The sequence below is a fragment of the Heptranchias perlo genome, chromosome 19 (assembly GCF_035084215.1).
Source record: "Heptranchias perlo isolate sHepPer1 chromosome 19, sHepPer1.hap1, whole genome shotgun sequence".
NCBI classification, from domain to species: Eukaryota; Metazoa; Chordata; class Chondrichthyes; order Hexanchiformes; family Hexanchidae; genus Heptranchias; species Heptranchias perlo.
In genome coordinates, this window is record NC_090343.1 from 8,030,835 (window position 1) to 8,055,321 (window position 24,487).

The 24,487-nt window shown below is 43.0% G+C and overlaps 1 protein-coding gene across 2 annotated transcripts in view; it reads right to left on the bottom strand.

Annotated features, from left to right (window-relative positions):
- Positions 1-602: 602 nt before the first annotated feature.
- Positions 603-24,487, bottom strand: part of tbc1d20 (TBC1 domain family, member 20) — a 49,351-nt gene continuing 25,466 nt past the window's right edge. For both annotated transcript variants that reach the window (XM_068000250.1, XM_068000249.1), the window contains exon 8: positions 603-3,705. In XM_068000250.1, coding sequence (XP_067856351.1) covers positions 3,450-3,705 — 256 coding nt within the window. In that variant the 3' untranslated portion in view covers positions 603-3,449. The remainder of the gene's footprint in view (positions 3,706-24,487) is intronic.

The following is a 24,487-nucleotide window of genomic DNA, read 5'->3' on the forward strand; positions in this document are numbered from 1 at the left end:
AATCTTTTGACAGCGAGTGTCTACAAAGCATTTGAACGTCGGGGCATCACAACCAAACCCCATCCAATCTTCAGAAAATGTCCACATGTGCACTTCCAGCAAGGGTTATTGGATAGCAAGCAGAAGGAACTACTTCTACTGGCCTGGCAGAGAGATGAACTAACTCAGCACATACTGGAATGGAAACCCCTCCTGGTCCATATGACTCAGTTACTCACTGGATAAGGATGCAGAGTCATCAGTGGAATGTAAGTCAGTGTGGTCTTGTCCTGTATACACAGGGAAGCAAATTATATAAGGCGCAATTTAGTTAATTTTAAACAAAACAGCTGTCTGGGGAAGCAATTTATAATCTGAATTTTAATACTTCAATCTGACCTAAAGAGAATCAAGCAATAAAATCTATATTTGACTTGAATATGTGGTGCAGAATAAGTCATAATAGAAGGAAAGAAGTGGGAGAAATGAAAACAGATTTTAAAAATACCAGGCGATAGAAAGGAGGAAAAAGAAACATCAAGTCTTCAGAAAATAGTTGCCCATTCGAGAATACAACACACAAATAAAACTCACTATATTTCAGTTCACGATACTACAGTTAATTAAATTGTCTCAATATGATGGCTTTATTAGATCTGGTCCAATATTAAACATCCCCGAGGTACTGATACCATGAACCTATGTATCCAGTTTGGTGGAAAATGGTCCCAAAATCTGAGAGAGATAAGTAGATTCAAACATCAGGGCAAAAAGATTGAGAGATTTGATAAGACGACTGGTTAATCTATGAAAAAGGGACACACCTATTCAGCCTAATGGCCTTTTTTTTGCGCTGTAAATTTTGAGAACATCTGTTGTAGCGGCAATCCTTTCTTGAATTGGGATAAATTAATCAAGTCACAATTTAAAACAATAATCAATCACAACAATAATCCAATGCAGAATACATCTGGACATTGAGTCATCACTTGACCTGACAAAACATTTTGTTACTGGAACTAAACTCGTAACCATGGACTTTATTCTCCATTTTTACACGTGACAAATCAAGGGACCAAGCGTGGGGTGCAGGAAGATATGGATAACATTGATATCATGGGTCACTAGTATCTCATTTACAGGTATTATAGTGATTGTGTCCATGCAGTAACAGTGTGCAGGATCTTCCCAGCGATTCCCCATCCAGAGTTCCTCATCTCAGCTAAGGAGCTTGGAGATGGCAAGCACCTCAGGGAAGAAGCAGCTCATGCCACTGTCACTCACTTCCATGCAAACACTTCAAGATTAAAATAAGTCTGAGGCCCCAACCAAAAGGTGACTTATGTGCAGTGACATGAAGAGTGGGAAGAAGAAAACATGAAAGGAAAATTTAAAAAAATAACGTAGTATAGACACAGTTCCTTTCGCCACCACTAATTCTATAAGTTAAGGATATCAGGTACCTTCACATGACTATTAGTAAATCTTTTAACTGAGAAAACCAGGCGTCAGGGTCAAAGATTTGTGTATTGCATATCAAGGCTAACAGTACATTATCAACACATAATTCCTTCATTCCAGAGACTCAAGCAACATAGCCTTATAAGGGCTAGCTATACAAATTAAGAAGCCTTGTATTGAGGTTAGTGTGCCCGTTGACACACCAATATTAAGGCTGCAATATATTACAGTTAAAAAAATAACAGTCACTGATGAGCTGCTTGTAATTGAGGCTTATTAAATGAAACACTTGACCATAAGTCCATATGTATGTGTCACATTTGTTGACCAGGTCCTATTAATGATTCTAACAATTTAAATGCAATGGCTCCATATTTACGACGATATAAATAGAGGCGTTTAAGTGATCCAATTAGGTCGTATTTTGCACTTCTACTTCATCACGATTGTTTAGTTTGAGACGTAAACATGTTCTGGGCAGCTGAATAAAAACGACTGTATCCTGTAGATCATAGTTGAGGAATCTGGTCACGATGGTGCACATAAGCACTGCTAAAAACAGGAAAATTTAGAGGACAGCAGTCAAGTGAGAACAAGAAAAAGATAGGGAGACAAAATATAACTGCCCTGAGGGAGTGCCACTCAAGCAGCTCACCAATGCACTGGCATGTCAAGCTCATCCTCCATCTACAATGGCCTGACCATGTACCTGAAACCTCCCTCTGCTGGACTAGGAGAACACTTCTATCACCCACACTTGAAGATGGCAACGCTAAGTGCCAGAATTGGGAGCTTTTGTCCTGTGACTTATTTCCACTAAGGGACGAGCATTTTTTTTTTGTTGTCAATTTTCTCCCCTTTCTGAGGCATTGACTCCTGCGGTGGTAGTGTCAAGGCAATGACAGCCCTCTGGTACTTCGCCAAAGTGACCATTCTTTATTTGTGAGTGCAGACAGTGAATGTTGGCATGCCATTCATCCAAGAGGAGGCAGCCTGATACTGTCCTCACCCAACCACCACATTTTCCAGCAGAGATCATTGGACAGCAATGTGGAGCAAGAACCCCATTCCAGGCTCTCAAGAGGCCAACTGTACCACCCCCTACTGCCAATCTGACAGAGCTCAGGTAACTCCACGGAAACCATGAATCAAACCTGCCATAATCAGCTCCACATGGCTCAGCTTCATGCTGCCTTTGCCAATTAAGCCAGGAGAATGTACGACCAGACAGCTTTTAATAATCTTCAGAGATGGAACTTCATCTGCTCTCTCAGCTAAATTCAAAGCCAGATCTTGCATGGCAGAATGGAGTGTTCAACAAGGTATATTCTAACACCACCTGTCCCAAAATTTAGTTAAGTGGTAAGTGGCATAATATTTTTAACTACTGCAAATGTAAGAAAGCTCTCCTTCTCTGGGTTATGCATCCTTTTAACATGGGATAATTTTGCACACAGCCAACAGACCATTTTCTCCATTCACTATGTACTTTTCACTTGAGCCATGCATTCCAGTTGAAGACATATAGGCTAATTTTGCCAAGCCTCTGACCAGAATAGCTCTGTAACCAGCTTCCTAGGAAATGAACAAAAATGGGCCAGGATATCGCTCCAATTTTTCCCCCCATCAGCACACATTCACCTCCTTTTCTTGATAATATGGCTGAGATTGGCAACGGACGTGTGGAAGCTCACATTGCATCACTTTGTGGCAGTAGATTTTCAATGCGCCATAGCCCTAGATTTTATTTTTTAAAACAAGGTGACGGCAAAATGGATATTCTGCAATATATTGCAGCTTTATGTTTGGTGCCAATCATTCACAAAATGGCAGTCAAAAAGTTAGTGTTCAACCCAGTGTTATACTTAACTGAGTATGTATGCTAACCTGCTTGCAGTCTTTAATGACACATTTTAAACTAAAAATAAAGGCAATGACAAAGAAAAATACTGTGCCCCGCCCAATATGTAATTGGGGATTTGTAAAGTGGCTAAAAATGTCTTTCTCTTTCAAGGAAAAAGTTGCAGTTCAAACTTTGGTGCCCACTCCAGTGCGCTATTGACCACTGCATAGGCTGCTGCCCCCAGTGCCACAGTCAGCCCCATCACTGCCAGTTTTATCAACCTCCTGGTCCCCGTAATTGCTGCAATTGTACTCGTTCTGGGTTCTTGCCGGAGCTGTTCTCTGAATCGCCTCCGGAGGACTGCATCAGGACGCTGCTGAGCCGACACCAGTTCAAAGTCCTTGAAGGTTGAGACAGCGGTGCTGTGGGGGTGGACAGACAAAAGGCTTCAATTGGGCAATTCAGATGCAGTGCAAAACAGTCTCAAAGCATTGTTTAACCTATCCAGTAACAAAACAAATGCAATATACCAGTACATTGTTTAAAATTCCGATTCAGAATTTGCCCCTTGTTAAAAGAAAGTGTCAATGGTCCCTCATTGGTTCTGAGTTTATCCAGACAGCTGAGCTATAACAGATCAGGAAGATATGAGGTTTAATTCTTGGTTTGTGCTGCATTAGCTGATCTCAGCTGAACCAGCTTAGGGAGTGGGGGAGAAAAAAAAAAACACAGCCAGGGACCCTGCTCCTTATCATTATCCAGTAACTTGTGCTGGAAACGCATGTGTGTACTTCAGGTGAGCACAGATAAGGCGAAGCAAATAGCCCACCAACACTCACTGTCAAAACTCAATACGCAAACAAAAGCCACTTGGGTGAGGTTCTGGAGGACAAACCGCACTTGTGGAATCATATGTTAGCAAGAAATCAACACTTTCAGGAAAGGAGAGAAAATTAACAAGGAGAAAAGGGAAATCATACAAATCCTCAAACTGTACATTTTTTGCAAAATAGTTATGTTGCTCCTTTCATTTCACACATGCTGCTGCCAGAAGCTAGATATTTAATAAAGCCAAGGCCATGGTTCAAAGTGACTTCAATGGAATTTCATTTAAAAAAAACAAATTAAAACAATAAGCCTGAAGATAATTAAATTTTAAATTTTAAACCTTTGAACATAATACATTTTTAATTGGGGGATTCATTATTTTTCAGAAAATGCATAAAGACTGCAGTTAGTAATTTAACTTATGGATTTATTTTAACTCTGTAGCCTGCAGTCACATTTCTGTATCATTCTGAAGAATAATACTTGTATTTATATAGCACTTTGCCGTATCAAAACGGAGAATGAATTACTTTCGGCAGTGCAGCGGGTGTTCTGCAGGCAAACGCAGCTACTATGCTGCGCCATTTAGAGAGACCAGTGAAACTGGCCAGGTCCTTCCTCACCCCTGTTCATGTTTATTTAATACCCCAATACTACTTTTATGGTGTGAGGACATGAATCTAATATTTTATTAGTGATCTCTAACCTTTGGTCATTCATTACCTGCAGCAGAGAGGGTGATCTTTCCCAGTACTGCTAGGATACATCTCACAGCTGCCCAGGAATGGATGCTTCTCAGATTTTCCTTTTTTCTCTCTCTCTCTCTCTTTTTCACTCTACCTTTAGCTCCACTCCACAGCAAAATTTGCTTAATTAAACTTGGTTTCCATGATGTCACTCTGTTACCCAAAGCACTGTGCCACACTTAATACTGACCTCATCATAGTACACATTATTCCCTGCCCAAGAGGGACAGACCTGTGCCATGAGAGCAGCCTTAAGGCACATTTACATTCCATAATCATGACTGCTCTGAGTGGTGGTTCTGTTTTGGCCTGTGGCACTTTGGAATAGAACCATTAACATTGCAGCTATATTTCACAGCACCAACAGCAACACAAAAACAATTCTATAGTTGGAAAAAAATATTGACAAACAAAGAGACAGAACAGCAGTGGGAAATATTTAAAATGGTGATCAAGAGAGTCCAGGAGAAATATATTCCACTAAAAAAACATTAACTAACCAACAATGAGACATCATGGATGAATAAAGAGATAAGGGCAAAATTGAAATGAAAGAAAAAGGCATACACTAAATACATAGAAAACAAAGGAATTGTTGATAATGGGGAATACAAAGAGATTAGGAAAGAATATAGCTGCATTCATCTATCTATTGCAATGATATGTAGGATGTAATATGCTACGTTGATCCTAGAAACCTTCCCCAGAAGGACAACCCCAGAATGGTCCAAGCACCTGAACATCTGCTTCAGTTTCCTGATGGTACTCTTTATAATAACCCCGGTTGAGGCATAGGGCTCATTATACCAGTGCCCTGTAGTACTGGAAGGAGCCCTCAGTGGCATCAGCCACAGCAACAGTGCACAGCCAAAGTCCCCAAGGAGCCAGCCCCTCGATCCTTGCACTTCTTCAAACAATGAAGTAGTCCTCGAGACCCTGCGGGAAAAGGAGATGGTGGATCCTGTCGGTTGGTTCCCCGAGCAGACTGTCAATGTCATTTGGCAGAACGCCTCATCGCCAGAGCTTTCAAATAAGCACCAAGACCTAGCTTGGCTGGTGGTGAGAAGGGCCCTTCCCGTCAGATCCTTCATGCACTCCCGGGCTCTCAGCGCCACCGTGCGCTGTCCCAGAGGAGGCTGCGGTGGAGACGAGACCGTCACCCATCTCCTTATGGAATGTGCCTTTGCAAAGAAGGTCTGGAGAGAGATGCAGTGGTATCTGTCCAGGTTCGTCCCGAGCAGTTCCGTAACACAGGTTTCTGTGCTCTACGGGCTGTTCCCGGGGACGCACACTGAGACGGACATCGGCTGCTGCTGGAAGACCATCAGCTCGGTGAAAGACGCCCTTTGGTCTGCCCGAAACTTGCTGGTCTTCCAGCACAAGGAGCTGTCCTCGACCGAGTGTTGCAGACTGGCACATTCCAAGGTCCAGGACTACGTGCTGAGGGACGCACTGAGGATGGGTGCGGCCGCCGCAAAGGCCCTGTGGGGAAAGGCAACCGTTTAGAGCCTTCCCGCCATTGTAAACCGAGGGGCTGCAATCAGGGAAAAACCCCCTCGGGCAGAATGTAAAATTCAAATTGCTGTAATGTACCTGTAATGAATCTGAAATGGACCAGAAATGAATCTGTAAGCAATAATCTGTGTTGAGTATGATGCAATGAGACACCCTAGAGTGTCATGAACTGCAATGATGTCCAATGTGTTCATTGTACTGCACTTAACGTAACCTGCAAATTGTATAATCTGTATTGTGTACGTTTGGAAAGTGATATGACAACTGTTTTGTATGTACCGCTGCAAATTTTATGAATAAAGTATATTTTTTGAAAAAAAAAACAATGAAGTAGTACACATTTCTGTTCAAATACCCCCACTGTAAGTTGTAAAATTGAATTTTAAAAATCTGGTCATTTGTGCCTAGCACAAGAAAAATTATGAAAGATACTGGGCTGCTGTAAAAAAAAACTGGTTCACTAGTGTCCTCTAGGGAGGGGTATGCCACCCCTATAAAATCCAGCCTATATGTGACTCCAATCCCACACTATGTAGTTGACTGTTAATATCTTCAAGACAACAAGGGATGGGCAATAAATACTGCCTTGCTAGCGGCATCCATATCCCATGAACAAATATAAAAGAAAAATGGGGCATTTCACTCCGAAAGAACAGGAAGCCCCACAAGGCTCCCATCTGTGACTCCTTGAACCCCAGGGATGCCTGAAAGTCTGTAAAATCCAAGGATAAAGGCTTACTACAGCCTGGCATTCATGTTAGCCCTGGAAAACACAACTGTAACCTCCTGATTAGCCTAGGACAGCAGAATGGTTGATATAAACTATGTTCCTTGCGACCTCTTAAAAACCTCTAGACAGATGAACTGGTCATTTATTTCATTGCTGTGTGCGGGACCTTGCTGTGCGCAAATTGGCTGCTGCATTTCTTTACAACAGTGACTGCACTTCAAAAGTACTCCATTGGCTGCAAAACTCTTTGGGCTGACCTGAAGTGGTGAAAGATGCTATATAAATGCAAGTTCTTTCTTTCACTGGCATCAAGAGTGCAATGCAAGTTCCTGACCAAGATTGCACATCCTGTCCGAGCAACTGACAATTCCTTGACCAATTCCTTACTGAAACACAGCCTTCCCGAGCACTGCTCCTTACGAAGCTCAAAAAAGGTCCTTCTGTGATGGTACACCCACACAGCTTGCTATCTCGTATGTGACATCTTATTCAGTGGATGCTCCAAAGGCACATAGCTAAGACTAGAAAAAATATAAGTCAGCTAAGCCCATAGATGAGATTGCAACCTGTAATAAGGCCAATGATTGTAATACATTGGTTAGATACTGTGGAATTTGAGAGCATGATATTATTCAGTTCCAGCTTTCTTTTTACCATTGCTGCAAGGAAATAATAAGTTGCATATAGAGTGTCGTCCACACGCACAAATAAATAAAATGTCTAAGCAAACCTTAAAGAATATTATTTTTCCATTCTGAGCTGCTCCTCTTCTAATTCCATTCTCTAAATCATAAGATAGGTTAGGATGGAAAAAGACCGTCCAGCCCATCTTATTACATCCTTCCAAAATACCAATCCTACTTTCTTCTCATTTCAATATCGAGCAGTTTCTTAAATCAGTCTAGTCTCCTGGCCTTAACACCCTTCCTGGCAACCCAGTCCAGGTTGTTCACTTCTGTAAATAAATGCTTCTTAATATCTGGCCTAAATTTGCCCTTCAAACCTTGAACCTGTGCCTTCATATCTGAAAGATTTGTTTTTAAATTTCTTTCTGTATTCCGCAACATGCCCCTTTTTAAATATCCCCTCAGAGATGTCTCTTTGAAGCTGGACAACCTTAACATGGCTAGTTGTTCCTTGTAGCTTTGCTCTTTAATTTAGTCAATTATATTAAACTGGGAATTTACTTACGTATTGCTAATTATAAAAAAGGGAGCTAATTGCCCAGTAACTAGCAGTTGAAAGAATAAAATATGGGAACTAGAAGAGTATCATTATTTGGGGCAGTCTGTGAACACACAGTTTATACTGAAGTTCTCCTATGGTGTGGAGATGCCGGTGATGGACTGGGGTTGACAATTGTAAACAATTTTACAACACCAAGTTATAGTCCAACAAATTTATTTTAAATTCCACAAGCTTTCGGAGGCTTCCTCCTTCCTCAGGTGAACGGTCACCTGAGGAAGGAGGAAGCCTCCGAAAGCTTGTGGAATTTAAAATAAATTTGTTGGACTATAACTTTGTGTTGTAAAATTGTTTACAATTCTCCTATGGTGACATCATGAATGCAGAGTACAGTCTAAAGGGCAAAAGCCATCAATTGTTAAATGGAACCCAATTATAAACTAAACTTGACCAAATGCTCTGCAAGAGGCTAAACCATTTTTTGGGGACAGTGGAGGATTGCTCAATGCACAAAAAAAATCTGACTTGCTCCCAGCATAAAATGGTGGTCATATCTAGGAAATCAGAATCTTGGCACCCAACTGAGTCACCCTTCACCTGAATACTAGTAGGAGGATGCATTCACCCTCTTTTTTTTTTGGTTGGATTGGATTCGATCTGTCCAACGGCATGAAATCAACATGCGATTTCCAACTATAAGACCATTCAGTCCCTCGAGCCTGCTCCGCCATTCAATGAAATCATGGCTGATCTGATTTTTACCTCAACTCCACTTTCCCGCCTTTTCCCCATATCCTTTGACTCCCTTGCTGATCAAAAATTTGTCTAACTTAGCCTTGAATGTATTCAATGACTCAGCCTCCACAGCTTTTTGGGGTAAAGAATTCTAAAGATTCACAACCCTCTGGGAGAAGAAATTCCTCCTCATTTCCGTCTTAAACGGGCGACCCCTTATTCTGAGACTACGTCCCCTAGTTTTAGATTCCACCATGAGGGGTAACATCCTCTCAGCATCTACCCTATCGAGTCCCATCAGAATCTTGTATCTTTCAATAAAATCTCCTCTCATTCTTCTAAACTCCAATGAGTATAGACCCAACCTGTTCAATCTTTCCTCCATAAGACAACCCTTCCATACCCGGAATCAACCTAGTGAACTTTCTCTGAACTGCCTCCAATGCAAGTATGTCCTTCCTTAAATAAGGGCACCAGAACTGTACGCAGTACTCCAGGTGTGGTCTCACCAGCACCCTGTACAGTTGTAGCATGACTTCCCTGCTTTTATACTCCATCCCCATAGAAATAAAGGCCAATATTCCGTTTGCCTTCCAGATTACCTGCTGTACCTGTACGTTGCCTTTTTGTGTTTCATGTACGAGGACACCCAGATCCCTCTGTACCGCAGCATTTTGTAGTATTTCTCCATTCAAATAATATTCTGCTTTTTTTATTTTTTCCTCCAAAAGTGGATGACTTCACATTTTCCCACATTATAGTCCATCTGCCAAATTTTGCCCATTCGCTTAACCTGTCAATATCCCTTTGCAGACACTTTGTGTCCTCATCGCAACTTGCTTTTCCACCTATCTTTGTATCATCAGCAAATATCGCCACAAGACACTCTGTTCCTTCATCCAAGTCATTGATATATATTGTAAATAGTTGAGGCCCCAGCACAGATCCCTGCAGCACCCCACTAGTTACAGATTGCCATTTTGAAAATGACCCTATCCCGACTCTTTGTTTTCTGTTAGTTAGCCAATCCTCTATCCATGCCTGTATATTACCCCCAACACCATGAGCTCTTATCTTGTGCAGTAATCTTTCATGTGGCACCTTATCGAATGCCTTTTGGAAATTCAAATATACTGCATCCATTGGTTCCCCTTTATCCATCCTGCCCGTTACTTCCTCAAAGAACTCTAATAAATTTGTCAGACACGATTTCCCCTTCATAAAACCATGTTGACTCTCCTTGATTGTATTATGAGTTTCCAAATGTCCTGCTACTACTTCCTTAATAATGGATTCTAGCATTTTCCCAATGACAGATGTTAGGCTAACTGGTCTATAGTTACCTGCTTTCTGTCTCACTCCCTTCTTGAATAGGGGTATTACGTTTGCGGTTTTCCAATCCGCGGGGACCTTTCCAGAATCTAGTGAATTCCGGAAGATTACAAGCAATGCATCCACTATCTCTGTAGCCACTTCCTTTAAGACCCTCGGATGCAAGCCATCGGATCCAGGGGACTTGTCAACCTTTAGACCCATTAGTTTACCAAGTACTTTTTCTCTAGTGATAGTGATTGCTTTTAGTTCCTCCCTCCCCTTTGCCCCTTGATTTTCTACTATTATTGGTATATTATTAGTGTCTTCTACTGTGAAGTATCTGTTCAATTCCTCTGCCATTTCCTTGTTTTCCATTATTATTTCCCCAGTCTCATCCTTTAAGGGACCAATGTTTACTTTAGCTACCCTCTTCCTTTTTAAATACTTGTAGAAGCTTATACTGTCAGTTTTTATATTTCTTGCTAGTTTACTCTCAATTTATTTTCTCCCTCTATTATTCGTTTAGCCATCCTTTGCTGCTTTTTAAAGTTTTCCCAATCTTCGGGCTTACCAGTAATCTTTACCATGTTGTATGCTTTTTCTTTTAACCTGATACTATCCTTTACTTCCTTAATTAGCCATGGTTGGTTCACCCTTTTTGTGGAGTCTTTCCTCCTCACAGGGATATAATTTTGTTGCGAGTCATAAAATATATTTTTAAATGTTCTATATACAAATGCACGGAGTATAAAGAATAAATTAAATGAACTACAAGTTCAAATTCAAATGGGAGGGTATGACATGATAGCTATTACTGAGACATGGCTGCAGGATGGTCAAGATTGGGAACTAAATATACCGGGTTATAAGGTCTACAGGAGAGATAGGGAAAATGGAAGAGGGGGAGGAGTAGCCTTAGTGAGTAGAGATGAAATCACTTCAATGATAAAGGAGGATATAACGAGAGGTAAGCAGCCAACAAAGACCTTATGGGTTGAATTGAGAAATAAGAAAGGATCTAAGACTATAGTGGGAGTTGTATTTAGGACCCCTGGCAGCAGCTCTGAAGTGCTAGATTGTATAAATGCAGAGATTAGACAAGCGTGTAACAAAGGCATAGTGATCTTAATGGGGGACTTTAACCTTCACATAGATTGACGATTCCCCCACGATGACGGCATCGCTGCGACAGCATCAATACTCAACACCAACAACAGCCAATCTCCAGACGCCATCCTACAACTCATCCGCTTCATCCTGGATCACAATGTCTTCACCTTCGATAACCAGTTCTTTACCCAAACACACGGAACAGCCATGGGGACCAAATTCGCACCCCAATACACCAACATTTTCATGCACAAGTTCGAGCAGGACTTCTTCACTGCACAAGACCTCCAACCAACACTATACACCAGATACATCGACGACATTTTCTTTCTATGGACCCACGGCAAGGAATCACTAAAGAGACTACACGATAACATCAACAAGTTCCATCCCACCATCAAGCTCACCATGGACTACTCCTCAGAATCAGTTTCTTTCTTGGACACACGAATCTCCATCAAAGACGGGCACCTCACTCTACCGCAAGCCCACGGACAACCTCACGATGCTCCACTTTTCCAGCTTCCACCCTAACCACGTCAAAGAGGCCATCCCCTATGGACAGGCCCTGCGAATACACAGGGTCTGCTCAGACGAGGAGGAACGCGATGGACACCTACAGACGCTGAAAGACGCCCTAGTAAGAACGGGATATGACGCTCGACTCATCGATCGACAGTTCCGACGGGCCACAGCAAAAAATCGCATAGACCTCCTCAGGAGACTAACACGGGACGCAACCAACAGAGTACCCTTTGTCGTCCAGTACTTCCCCGGAGCGGAGAAACTACGCCATGTTCTCCGCAGCCTTCAACATGTCATCAATGAGGACAAACACCTCGCTATGGCCATCCCCACACCTCCACTACTCGCCTTTAAACAGCCACCCAACCTCAAACAGACCATCGTTCGCAGCAAATTACCTAGCTTTCAAGAGAACAGCGTCCACGACACCACACAACCCTGCCACGGTAACCTCTGCAAGACATGCCAGATCATCGACACAGATACCACCATCACACGAGAGGACACCACCCACCAGGTGCATGGTTCATACTCCTGTGACTCGGCCAACGTTGTCTACCTCATACGTTGCAGGAAAGGATGCCCCAGAGCATGGTACATTGGCGAGACCATGCAGACGCTGCGACAACGGATGAACGGACACCGCGCAACAATCGCCAAACAGGAGGGTTCCCTCCCAGTCGGGGAACACTTCAGCAGTCATGGACATTCATCCACCGACCTTCGGGTAAGCGTTCTCCAAGGCGGCCTTCGAGACACACGACAACGCAAAATCGTCGAGCAGAAATTGATAGCCAAGTTCCGCACCCATGAGGACGGCCTCAACCGGGATCTTGGGTTCATGTCACGCTACACGTTACCCCACCAGCGAACAAATGTTATCTGTTTTTAATATAACGGGTCGGTTGCTGTCTTTTCTATGTTTCTACCTCTCTATCTCTGTTTTTTTTTGTTTGTTGTTTTTTTTTTTTGGTGATTTGTATATTCTGTGAGACCTGGCAGGTAACACCTGTCTGTCTGCACACTGATTGCCTTGGCAACGGGCAGTTGAAAAAACTGTCTGTACTCACCAAGCATTGTTCTGTGAATTATAAATGCGATTTCATTTCGAGGATTTCATTTCACATCGTTCACCTGACGAAGGGGGAAGCCTCCGAAAGCTTGTGAATTTAAAATAAAATTGCTGGACTATAACTTGGTGTTGTAAAATTGTTTACAATTTTAGATTGGGAAAAGCAGACTAGCAACAGTCAGAAAGGTAGTGAATTTCTTGTGTGTGTCCGGGATAGTTTTCTACAGCAGTATGTCCTAGAGGCAACAAGGGGGCAAGCCGTACTAGATTTAGTAATGAGTAATGAACCAGATTGAGTTAACAGCTTAACTGTGCGTGAACATCTATCCAATAGCGATCATAACATGATCGAGTTCAATGCAGTGTTTGAAAGGAAAAAAAGTGAATCAGCTGCTAAGATTTTAGACTTGGGTAAGGCCGACTTCAATGGGATGCGACAGAGATTGTCCATAGTAAACTGGGCAAATCTGTTAATGGGTAAAACGACTGATGATCAGTGGGAAATGTTTAAAGAAACGTTTAACATGACACAGAATCGGTTTATACCCCTGAGGGGCAAGAACTCTACCTGCCAAAAAAAAAAGCCATGGACAACTAAAGAGGTAAGGGACAGTATAAGACATAAGGAAAGGGCATACAAAAAGGCAAAAAATGGCATCGATCCTGGTGAATGGGAAAGATACAAAGATCAACAAAGGGTCACAAAACAGATAGTAAGAGCTACAAAAAGAGAGAATAAAAATAAACTTGCAAGGGATATCAAAACCAATACGAAGAACTTTTATAGTTAAATTAGGAAAAAAAGGGTGGTCAGGAGCAGTGTTGGCTCCTTAAAAACTGAAAGTGGGGATATGGTCATTGACAATGGGGAAATGGCGGACATATTGAACAATTATTTTGAGTCAGTATTTACAGTAGAAAAAGAGGATAGCATGCCGGAAATCCCAAGAAAACTAATATTGAATTGGGGACAGGGACTCAATAAAATTAACATAAGTAAAGTAACAGTAATGAAGAAAATAATAGCACTAAAGAGTGACAAATCCCCAGGACCAGATGGTTTCCATCCCAGGGTTTTAAAGGAAGTGCACATTGGTGAGCACATTGCAGATGCCCTAACTATAATCTTTCAAAGTTCTCTAGATTCAGGAACTGTCCCTCTAGATTAGAAAATTGCACATGTCACTCCGCTTTTTAAGAAAGGAGAGGGGGAAACCAGGGAATTATAGACCAGTTAGCCTAACATCTGTCGTGGGGAAAATGTTGGAGTCTATAATTAAGGATAGGGTGACTGAACACCTCGAGAATTTTCAGTTAATCAGAGAGCCAGCATGGATTTGTGAAAGGTAGGTCGTGCCTGACAAACCTGATGGAATTTTTTGAAGAGGTGACTAAAGTAGTGGACAGGGGAATGTCAATGGATGTTATTTATATGGATTTCCAGAAGGCATTTGACAAGGTCCCACATAAGAGACTGTTAGCTAAGATAAAAGCCCATGGAATCAAGGGAAAAGTATGGACTTGGTTAGGAAGTTGGCTGAGCGAAAGGCGACAGAGTGTAGGGATAATGGGTAGGTACTCACATTGGCAGGATGTGACTAGTGGAGTCCTGCAGGGATCTGTCTTGGGGCCTCAATTATTCACAATATTAACGACTTAGATGAAGGCATAGAAAGTCTCATATCTTATTTTGCCGATGACACAAAGATTGGTGGCATTGTAAGCAGTGTAGATGAAAACATAAAATTACAAAACGATATTGATAGATTAGGTGAATGGGCAAAACTGTGGCAAATGGAATTCAATGTAGACAAATGTGAGGTCATCCACTTTGGATCAAAAAAGGATAGAACAGGGTACTTTCTAAATGGTAAAAAGTTAAAAACAGTGGATGTCCAAAGGGACTCAGGGGTTCAGGTACATAGATCATTGAAGTGTCATGAATAGGCGCAGAAAATAATCAATAAGGCTAATGGAATGCTGGTCTTTATATCTAGAGGACTGGAGTACAAGGGAGCAGAAGTTATGCTGCAGCTATACAAAACCCTGGTTAGACCGCACTTGCTAGAGTACTGTGAGCAGTTCTGGGCACCGCACCTTCGGAAGGACATATTGGCCTTGGAGGGAGTGCAGTGTAGGTTTACTAGAATGATACCCGGACTTCAAGGGTTAAGTTATGAGGAGAGATTACACAAATTGGGGTTGTATTCTCTTGAGTTTAGAAGGTTAAGGGGTGATCTGATCGAAGTTTATAAGATATTAAGGGGAACAGATAGGGTGGATCGAGAGAAACTATTTCCGCTGGTTGGGGATTCTAGGAGTAGGGGGCAAAGTTTAAAAATTAGAGCCAGACCTTTCAGGAGCTAGATTAGAAAACATTTCTACACACAAAGGGTGGTAGAAGTTTGGAACTCTCTTCTGCAAACGGCAATTGATACTAGCTCAATTGCTAAATTTAAATCTGAGATAGATAGCTTTTTGGCAACCAAAGGTATTAAGGGATATGGGCCAAAGGCAGATATATGGAGTTAGATCACAGGTCAGCCATGATCTTATCAAATGGCAGAACAGGCACGAGGGGCTGAATGGCCTACTCCTTTTCCTATGTTCCTATAATGTTTGCCACTGCTTATCCACCATCATATCATCTAAGCTGTTTACTCAGTCCACTTTAGCTCTCATTCCTTTATAATTGCCCTTATTTAAGTTTAATACAGTAGTTTCAGACCCAAGATCCTCGCTCTCAAACTGGATGTGAAATTCTATCATGGTATGATCACTGCTTCCCAAGGGATCCTTTACTTTGAGATCATTAATTAATCCTGTTTCGTTACCCATTACCAGATCCAAAATGGCCTGTTCCCTGGTTGGTTCCCCGACGTATTGGTCTAAGAAACAGTCCCTAATACACTCTATGAACTCCTCCTCAGGGCTATTTTTGCCAATTTGATTTGTCCAATCTATGTGAAAGTTAAAATCGCCCATGATTATTGCATTACCTTTTTTACAAGCCCCCTTTATTTCCTGATTAATATTTTGCCCTAGAGTACAGCTACTGTTAGGGGGCCTATATACTACTCCCACCAATAATTTCTTTCCCTTGCTATTTCTTACCTCCACCCAAATTGATTCGACGTCTCGATCGTCTGAGCCAAGATCATTTCTCACTATTATACCAATTTCATCCTTTATTAACAGAGCTACCCCACCACCTTTACCTTTTTTCCTATCCTTCCAAAATGTTAAATAACCCTGAATAATTAGCTCCCAACCTTGGTCACCTTGCAACCACGTCTCTGTAATGGCCACAAGATCATACCCATTTGTTTCTATTTGTGCCGTCAATTCATCTATCTTATTACGAATGCTGCGCGCATTCAGATAAAGAACTTTTAATTTTGTCTTTTTACCATTCTTTCCTACCCCAGCCCCATTTGCTAGTGCACTCTTACGTTGGAACGCTCTGTCCCTTCCTGACACACTCTGTTTATCATTACCCCCATCACTTTCAAGGTTACAAAACTGTCTGCACAGCTGCCATCAAACTTACTTAAGTGAGTTTTGTTTATTCTGAAGCACGTTGAGAATTTCTCTAACTTAGCACTAGTTTTCTTTTCTCACACAGTTCTACAGGTGTCAGCAACAATCGTACCTCGCGCTAGTGGCCATTTGTGATGTGTGAATGTAGACAAAGTCGCAGTGGGTTATTCTACCACAGAGGTCATCACAGATCACAGCTGAGCCCAATCCTGTCATCACCTAACATTCACTTATGTGCGCACGTTTCAGGAAGTGGGACGGGGGGAGGGAAGTTACTGGATATTGATCATAACTAGGCCCACTGGCTGAGCTTCCCTTCCCTGACCTATGGTTACAGAGACCATTTGTAGTGTTCTATTAAGATCAATTACCTCAGCCCAGACCAAGGATAGAACTTAGGACTTTCTGCTCTGAATAGCTTACTTTTACATCAGTCATTGACTATTATTTTAGGTGGAAAATCTCAACAAGTCTGGTATACCCTTGAGTTGGGAATTTATCTCCTGTTGGTTGAGGAAAGTAGCATCATCAATAGAATCATACAGCACAGAAGGAGGCTATTTGGCCCATCGTGCCTATGAAAGCTCTCCAATTAGTCCTACTCACCCTGCTCTTTCCCTATAGCCCTGCAAATTTCTCCTTTTCCAGTATTTATCCAATTACCTTTTGAAAGTTACTAGTGAATCTGCTTCCACCGCCCTTTCAGGCAGTGCATTCCAGATCATAACAACTCACTGCATAAAAAAATTCTCCTCATCTTCCCTTCTGGTTCTTTTGCCAATTACCATAAATATGTGTCCTCTGGTTACTGACCCTCCTGCCAGTGGGGACAATTTCTCCCTGTGTACTCTATCAAAACCCCTGAAAATTTTGACCTCTATTAAAACTCCCCATAACCACCTTTGCTCTAAAGAAGAACAACCCTAGCTTCTCTAGTCTCTCCACATAACTGGTACCATTCTAGTAAATCTCCTCTGCACCCTCTATCTATCTTCTCTATAAATAGGCATTGAGAAGTCCACATCCGGTCCACCTTGCCTTTTTCCAATTGACTGGAGGTGGTTGCTTAGCAGCGACTAAATTTGCAAGTGGGAAAAAAAGCGGGGTGTCGGGAAGGAAAACAGTGAGAGTAGTTTATTTCTAGATGCAAATGATCAGGTTATGCTTTAATCTGCTCTGCACCCCCCCTCCACTGTTTTATAATACAATTTCAAAGTGTTATCTGAACTGTTAATTAATTTTAAAGAAAACTCTTACCTTTAGCTTTCCCTTTCTCAGTTTGCTGTTATAATGTGTGAACAGCTGCATTTTCTGCCTGCCACTTATTTCGATCATATAAAGCACCAGGTAAATGGAAAAGCACTTCCTGTTCAGATCATAGCCCACAGCTCCTCACTCTATCTTTGCTGAGGATTGGATCTGGACAGCAAAGCTAGAGTTCAGAATCTAAATTGTGTCATCTAATTATGACAGAGTGGTGAATGCATGGAGCTAGAGAGTCAAATTGTCCTGTTGCTGTATCCAGCCCACTGGCAGCCCTATTACAGTGCAATGTTAATACAAATATACCCCTCCCTTCACATATAAAAGGAAAATCTATCTCCACTAGCTTATCTGCTGCAAGTGCAATAATATTTACTGGGGAATTTAGGACCATGCTATACTGGGGTGCTTTCTGTCTGTGAACACAACCTGTAAGGAAAAGAAGACATCGATAAAAGCTTTGAGAGTTTAATCGTAGTGTCGTTACTATCTAGTATATACCAAAATACAAATTGGCTCTATATTCATAAAAATGCTGCAGATCCCTTTGTACAAGCCTGAACTATTTCATCAGACACCCAATGGAATTTAAAATCACTTATAGGTTACGCTGTCTCCCCTGCCCACAAGACAAATTACATATTCATTAAATAATCGATGCTTACACTAGAATAAGCCACTGGCATCAGTCTTTGGCCTTATTTATGGGTAGTCACAGATAACGTCTTGGATAGACGATGTGGCTGCAGACATCACATTGGCAGTCAGAACTGCTGCTGTCAGTCAGTGGAATACATTTTGGGCAAGCAGGAAAACCAAAACCAAATTAAGTGCATCAGAGGATAGTGGAATACTGTTATTAGCATACACAAACTACAACGGGTGGAACGTCTGCTGTTACACAATCAGCAATTTGCATCCACAATTCCCCAATGTGGTTCAGCTCTTGTGCTCAGATGGAGATGGGTATGTGGAGGAAGGCTATGTGTTTATCAGCAGAATTTTTTTTTAAAAAGCAAGATTAAGGAACCTAGTTGCTTAACAGCAGCATAAGGAGAGACTGTGGACCATGCAAACCTCCCTTGTTTGGGGATTGTTGTGTGTGGAGCAGGGTTACCTTAAACAATGGGAGAGGGTGTGTGGAAGAGAAATGGGAAAGAGAAGAGAACTATAATATTGCTGGGTGAAACTATAAGATGAAGTACTGAATTGCACCTTGTTGTTGTGGTATCCAGTTTCTGCCACTGTGAAGCACTGTGTATAAACTGAAGACTACAACATTCTTGAAGGTGTCAAAGTTTGAAGTCCATACTTGTGACAAACTGGAAGGGAGGGAGCCTAATTCACTGAGCTGGCTTCTGCGAACATTGTAGGATCCTGAACCAAAAGATCATAAATTCCTTTTATCTCTGTTGATCTGCAATAGGTTCCAGCAAGGTTGAATGGTCATCCATTGTAATAATTTTACAATATTGCATTTTTACTGAGTTTACATTAGCAAAATTGCCTCTGACACTAGGTAACTGGCAAAATACAGAGAATATGTTTGGCAGTGGGAATGCTGCATACACCGACCGATATAGCCAACTGTAGAATTCATCAGAACAAACATCAGTGCTAATTTTAAATTCGAGAAAGGACACTTGATCCTATTTAGTCCACACTATGGTGCCTTCTGACAAGTACATTATTGGCCGCATTTAGTTTTCAGATATCAGTGCCACAATTTTATTTTAAAATATATTAAAATCTTGAGTTTAATATTCTAAGTACTGTATCTTTATAAAAAGGAGACATGTTTTAAGAAACTATCCTCAATTGAATCTGTAACCAGGGAAAAAGGGGCAACTGCACTGGTTGTCAGAAGTGGCAGCTGCATTGGGTGTCACACATCAGGAGGGGACAGTCAACACTACTGAAAAGCTCCAAATATAGCAGCCCCTCATTACAATAGAAGCTTATGAATTTCTTACTAGAGGAGAATAGTATCAGGGTAGCTAGAATCATGGGTATGGTAGCATAGTGGTTATGTTACTGGACGAGTGATCCAGAGGCCTGGACTAATAATCCAGAATCATGAGTTCAAATCCCGCCATGGCAGCTGGGGAATTTAAATTCAATTAAATAAACACTGGAATTAAAAAAACTAGTATCAGTAATGGTGGTCATGAAACTACCAGATTGTCATAAAAACCCATCTGGTTCACAAATGCCCTTTAGGGAAGGAAACCTGCCGTCCTTACCCGGTCTGGCCTATATGTGTCTCCAGACCCACAGCAATGTGGTTGATTCTTAATTGCCCTCTGAAATGGCCGAGCAAGCCACTCAGTTGTACAATCTCACTAAAAAAAGTCATAAGAATAAAAAAACCGGACGAACCACCCAGCATCAGACCACTAGGCACCGGACACGACAAAGATAAACCAAGCCCAATTGACCCTGCAAAGCCCTCCTCACTAACATCTGGGGACTTGTGCCAAAATTAGGAGAGCTGTCCCACAGACTAGTCAAGCAACAGCCTGACATAGCCATACTCACAGAATCATACCTTTCAGCCAACGTCCCAGACTCTTCCATCACCATCCCTGGGTATGTCCTGTCCCACCAGCAGGACAGACCCACCAGAGGTGGCGGTACAGTGATATACAGTCATGAGGGAGTGGCCCTGGGAGTCCTCAACATTGGCTCCGGACCCCATGAAATCTCATGGCATCAGGTCAAACGTGGGCAAGGAAACCTCCTGCTGATTACCACCTACCGTCCTCCCTCAGCTGATGAATCAGTCCTCCTCCATGTTGAGCACCACTTGGAGGAAGCACTGAGGGTAGCAAGGACACAGAATGTACTCTGGGTGGGGGACTTCAATGTCCATCACCAAGAGTGGTTCGGTAGCACCACTACTGACAGAGCTGGCCGAGTCCTGAAGGACATAGTTGCCAGACTGGGCCTGCGGCAGGTGGCAAGCCAACCAACACGAGGGAAAAACCTACTTGACCTCGTCCTCACCAATCTACCTGTCGCAGATGCATCTGTCCATGACAGTATTGGTAGGAGTGACCACCGCACAATCCTTGTGGAGACGAAGTCCCGTCTTCACACTGAGGACACCATCCAACGTGGTGTGTGGCACTATCACCATGCTAAAAGGGATAGATTCAGAACAGATCTAGCAGCTCAAAACTGGGCATCCATGAGGCGCTGTGGGCCATCAGCAGCAGAATTGTATTCCAGCACAATCTGTAACCTCATGGCCCAGCATATTACTCCCTCTACCATCAACAACAAGCCAGGGGATCAACCCTGGATTTGAGTACAGGTACAGGAGCAGGGATGTCTTACTGCAGTTATACAGGGCCTTGATGAGACCATATCTGGAGTACTGCGTGCAGTTTTGGTCTCCTTATCTGAGGAAGGATGTCCTTGCCATGGAGGGAGTGCAACGAAGGTTTACCAGACTGATTCCTGGGATGGCAGCTCTGATGTATGAGGAGAGATTGGGTCGACAACACCTGTATTCACTAGAGTTTAGAAGAATGAGAGGTGATCTCATCGAAACATATAAAATTCTAACAGGACTAGACGGACTAGATGCAGGAAGGATGTTCCCGATGGCTGGGGAGACCAGGGGTCATAGTCTCAGGATACGGGGTATGCCATTTAGAACCGAGATGAGGAGAAATTTCTTTACTCAGAGGGTGGTGAAACTGTGGAATTCTCTACCACAGAAGGCAGTGGAGGCCAAGTCATTAGATGTATTCAAGAAGCAGATAGATATATTTCTTAATGCTAAAGGGATCAAGGGATATGGGGAAAAAGCGGGAACAGGGTACTGAGTTAGACGATCAGCCATGATCATTTTGAATTGCGAAGCAGGCCCGTAGGGCCGAATGGCCTACTCTTGCTCCTATTTCCTATGTTTCTATGTTTCAATGAGAAGTGTAGAAGAGCATGCCAGGAGCAGCACCAGGCGTACCTAAAAATGAGGTGCCAACCTGGTGAAGCTACAACTCGGGATGACATGCATGCTAAACAGCGGAAGCAACATGCTATAGACAGAGCTAAGTGATTCCACAACCAACAGATCGGATCAAAGCTCTGCAGTCCTGCCACATCCAGTCATGAATGGTGGTGGACAATTAAACAACTAACAGGAGGAGGAGGCTCTGTAAACATCCCCATCCTCAATGATGGCGGAGTCCAGCACGAATGCAAAAGACAAGGCTGAAGCGTTTGCAACCAGAATTGCCGAGTAGATGATCCATCTCTGCCTCCTCCCGATATCCCCACCATCACAGAAGCCAGTCTTCAGCCAATTCGATTCACTCCACGTGATATCAAGAAACGGCTGAGTGCACTGGATACAGCAAAGGCTATGGGCCCCGACAACATCCCAGCTGTAGTGCTGAAGTGTTGTGCTCCAGAACTAGCCACGCCTCTAGCCAAATTGTTCCCGTACAGCTACAACACTGGCATCTACCCGACAATGTGGAACATTGCCCAGGTATGTACTGTCCACAAAAAATAGGACAAATCCAATCCGGCCAATTACCGCCCCATCAGTCTACTCTCAATCATCAGCAAAGTGATGGAAGGTGTCGTGACAGTGCTATCAAGTGGCACTTACTCACCAATAACCTGCTCACTGATGCTCAGTTTGGGTTCCGCCAGGACCACTCGGCTCCAGACCTCATTACAGCCTTCGTCTTAACATGGACAAAAGAGCTCAATTCCAAAGGTGAGGTGAGAGTGATTGCCCTTGACATCAAGGCAACATTTGACAGAGAGTGGCACAAAGGAGCCCTAGTAAAATTGAAGTCAATGGGAATCAGGGGGAAAACTCTCCAGTGGCTGGAGTCACAGCTAGCACAAAGGAAGATGGTAGTGGTTGTTGGAGGCCAGTCATCTCAGCCCCAGGACATTGCTGCAGGACTCCTCAGGGCAGTGTCCTAGGTCCAACCATCTTCAGCTGCTTCATCAATGACCTTTCCTCCATCATAAGGTCAGAAATGGGGATGTTCGCTGATGATTGCACAGTGTTCAGTTCCATTCACAAACCCTCAGATAACGAAGCAGACCATGCCCGCATACAGCAAGACCTGGACAACATCCAGGCTTGGGCTGACAAGTGGCAAGTAACATTCGTGCCAGATAAGTGCCGGGCAATGACCATCTCCAACAAGAGAGAGTCTAACCACCTCCCCTTGACATTCAACGGCATTACCATCATCGAATCCCCCACCATCAACATCCTGGGGGTCACCATTGACCAGAAACTTAACTGGACCAGCCATATAAATACTGTGGCTACAAGAGCAGGTCAGAGGCTGGGTGTTCTGTGGCGAGTGACTCACCTCCTGACTCCCCAAAGCCTTTCCACCAACTACAAGGCACAAGTCAGGAGTGTGATGGAATACTCTCCACTTGCCTGGATGAGTGCAGCTCCAACAACACTCACGAAGTTTGACACCATCCAGGACAAAGCAGCCCGCTTGATTGGCACCCCATCCACAACCCTAAACATTCACTCCCTTCACCACCGGCGCACTGTGGCTGCAGTGTGTACCATCCACAGGATGCACTGCAGCAACTCGCCAAGACTTCTTTGACAGCACCTCCCAAACCCGCGACCTGTGCCACCTAGAAGGACAAGGGCAGCAGGCACATGGGAACACCACCACCTGCACGTTCCCCTCCAAGTCACACACCATCCCGACTTGGAAATATATCGTCGTTCCTTCATCGTCACTGGGTCAAAATCCTGGAACTCCCTTCCTAACAGCACCGTGGGAGAACCTTCACCACACGGACTGCAGCAGTTCAAGTGGGCGGCTCACCACCACCTTCTCAAGGGCAATTAGGGATGGGCAATAAATGATGGCTTCGCCAGCAACGCCCACATCCCATGAAAGAATAAAAAAAAGAATGGTTACAAGCACAGAAAGAGGTCATTTGGCCCATCGGGCCCATGCCGCTCTTTGTAAGAGCAATCCAGTTAGTCCCATTCCCCCACTCTTTCCCCATAGCCCTGCATATTTTTTCTCTTCAAATATTTATTCAATTCCTTTTTGAAAGCCACGATTGAATCTGCTTCCACCACGCTTTCAGGCATTGCATTCCAGATTATAACTACTCGCTGCATAAAGATGTTTTTCCTCATGTCGCCTTTGGTTCTTTTGCCAATCACCTTAAATCTGTGTACTCTGGTTCTCGACCCTTCCGCAAATGAGAAGTTCTCATTATTTCTCTTTATTTACTTCATCTAAACCCTTCATGATTTTGAACACATCTATCAAATTTCCTCTCAACCTTCTTTGCTCTATGGAGAGCAACCCAGGTTCTCCAGTCTATCCATATAACTGAAGTCCCTCATCCCTGGAACCATTTTAGTAAATCTTTTCTGCACCCTCTCTAAGGCCTTCACATCCTTTATAAAGTGCAGTGCCCAGAATTGGACACAAACTACAGCTGTGGCCAAATCAGTGTTTTATAAAGGTTCAACATAATTGTCTTGCTTTTGTACTCTATGCCTCTATTTATAAAGCCCAGAATCCTGTCTGCTTTTTTAACCACTTTCTTAACCTGTCCTGCCACCTTCAAAGATTTGTGCACATATACCCTCAGGTCTCTCTGTTCCTACACCC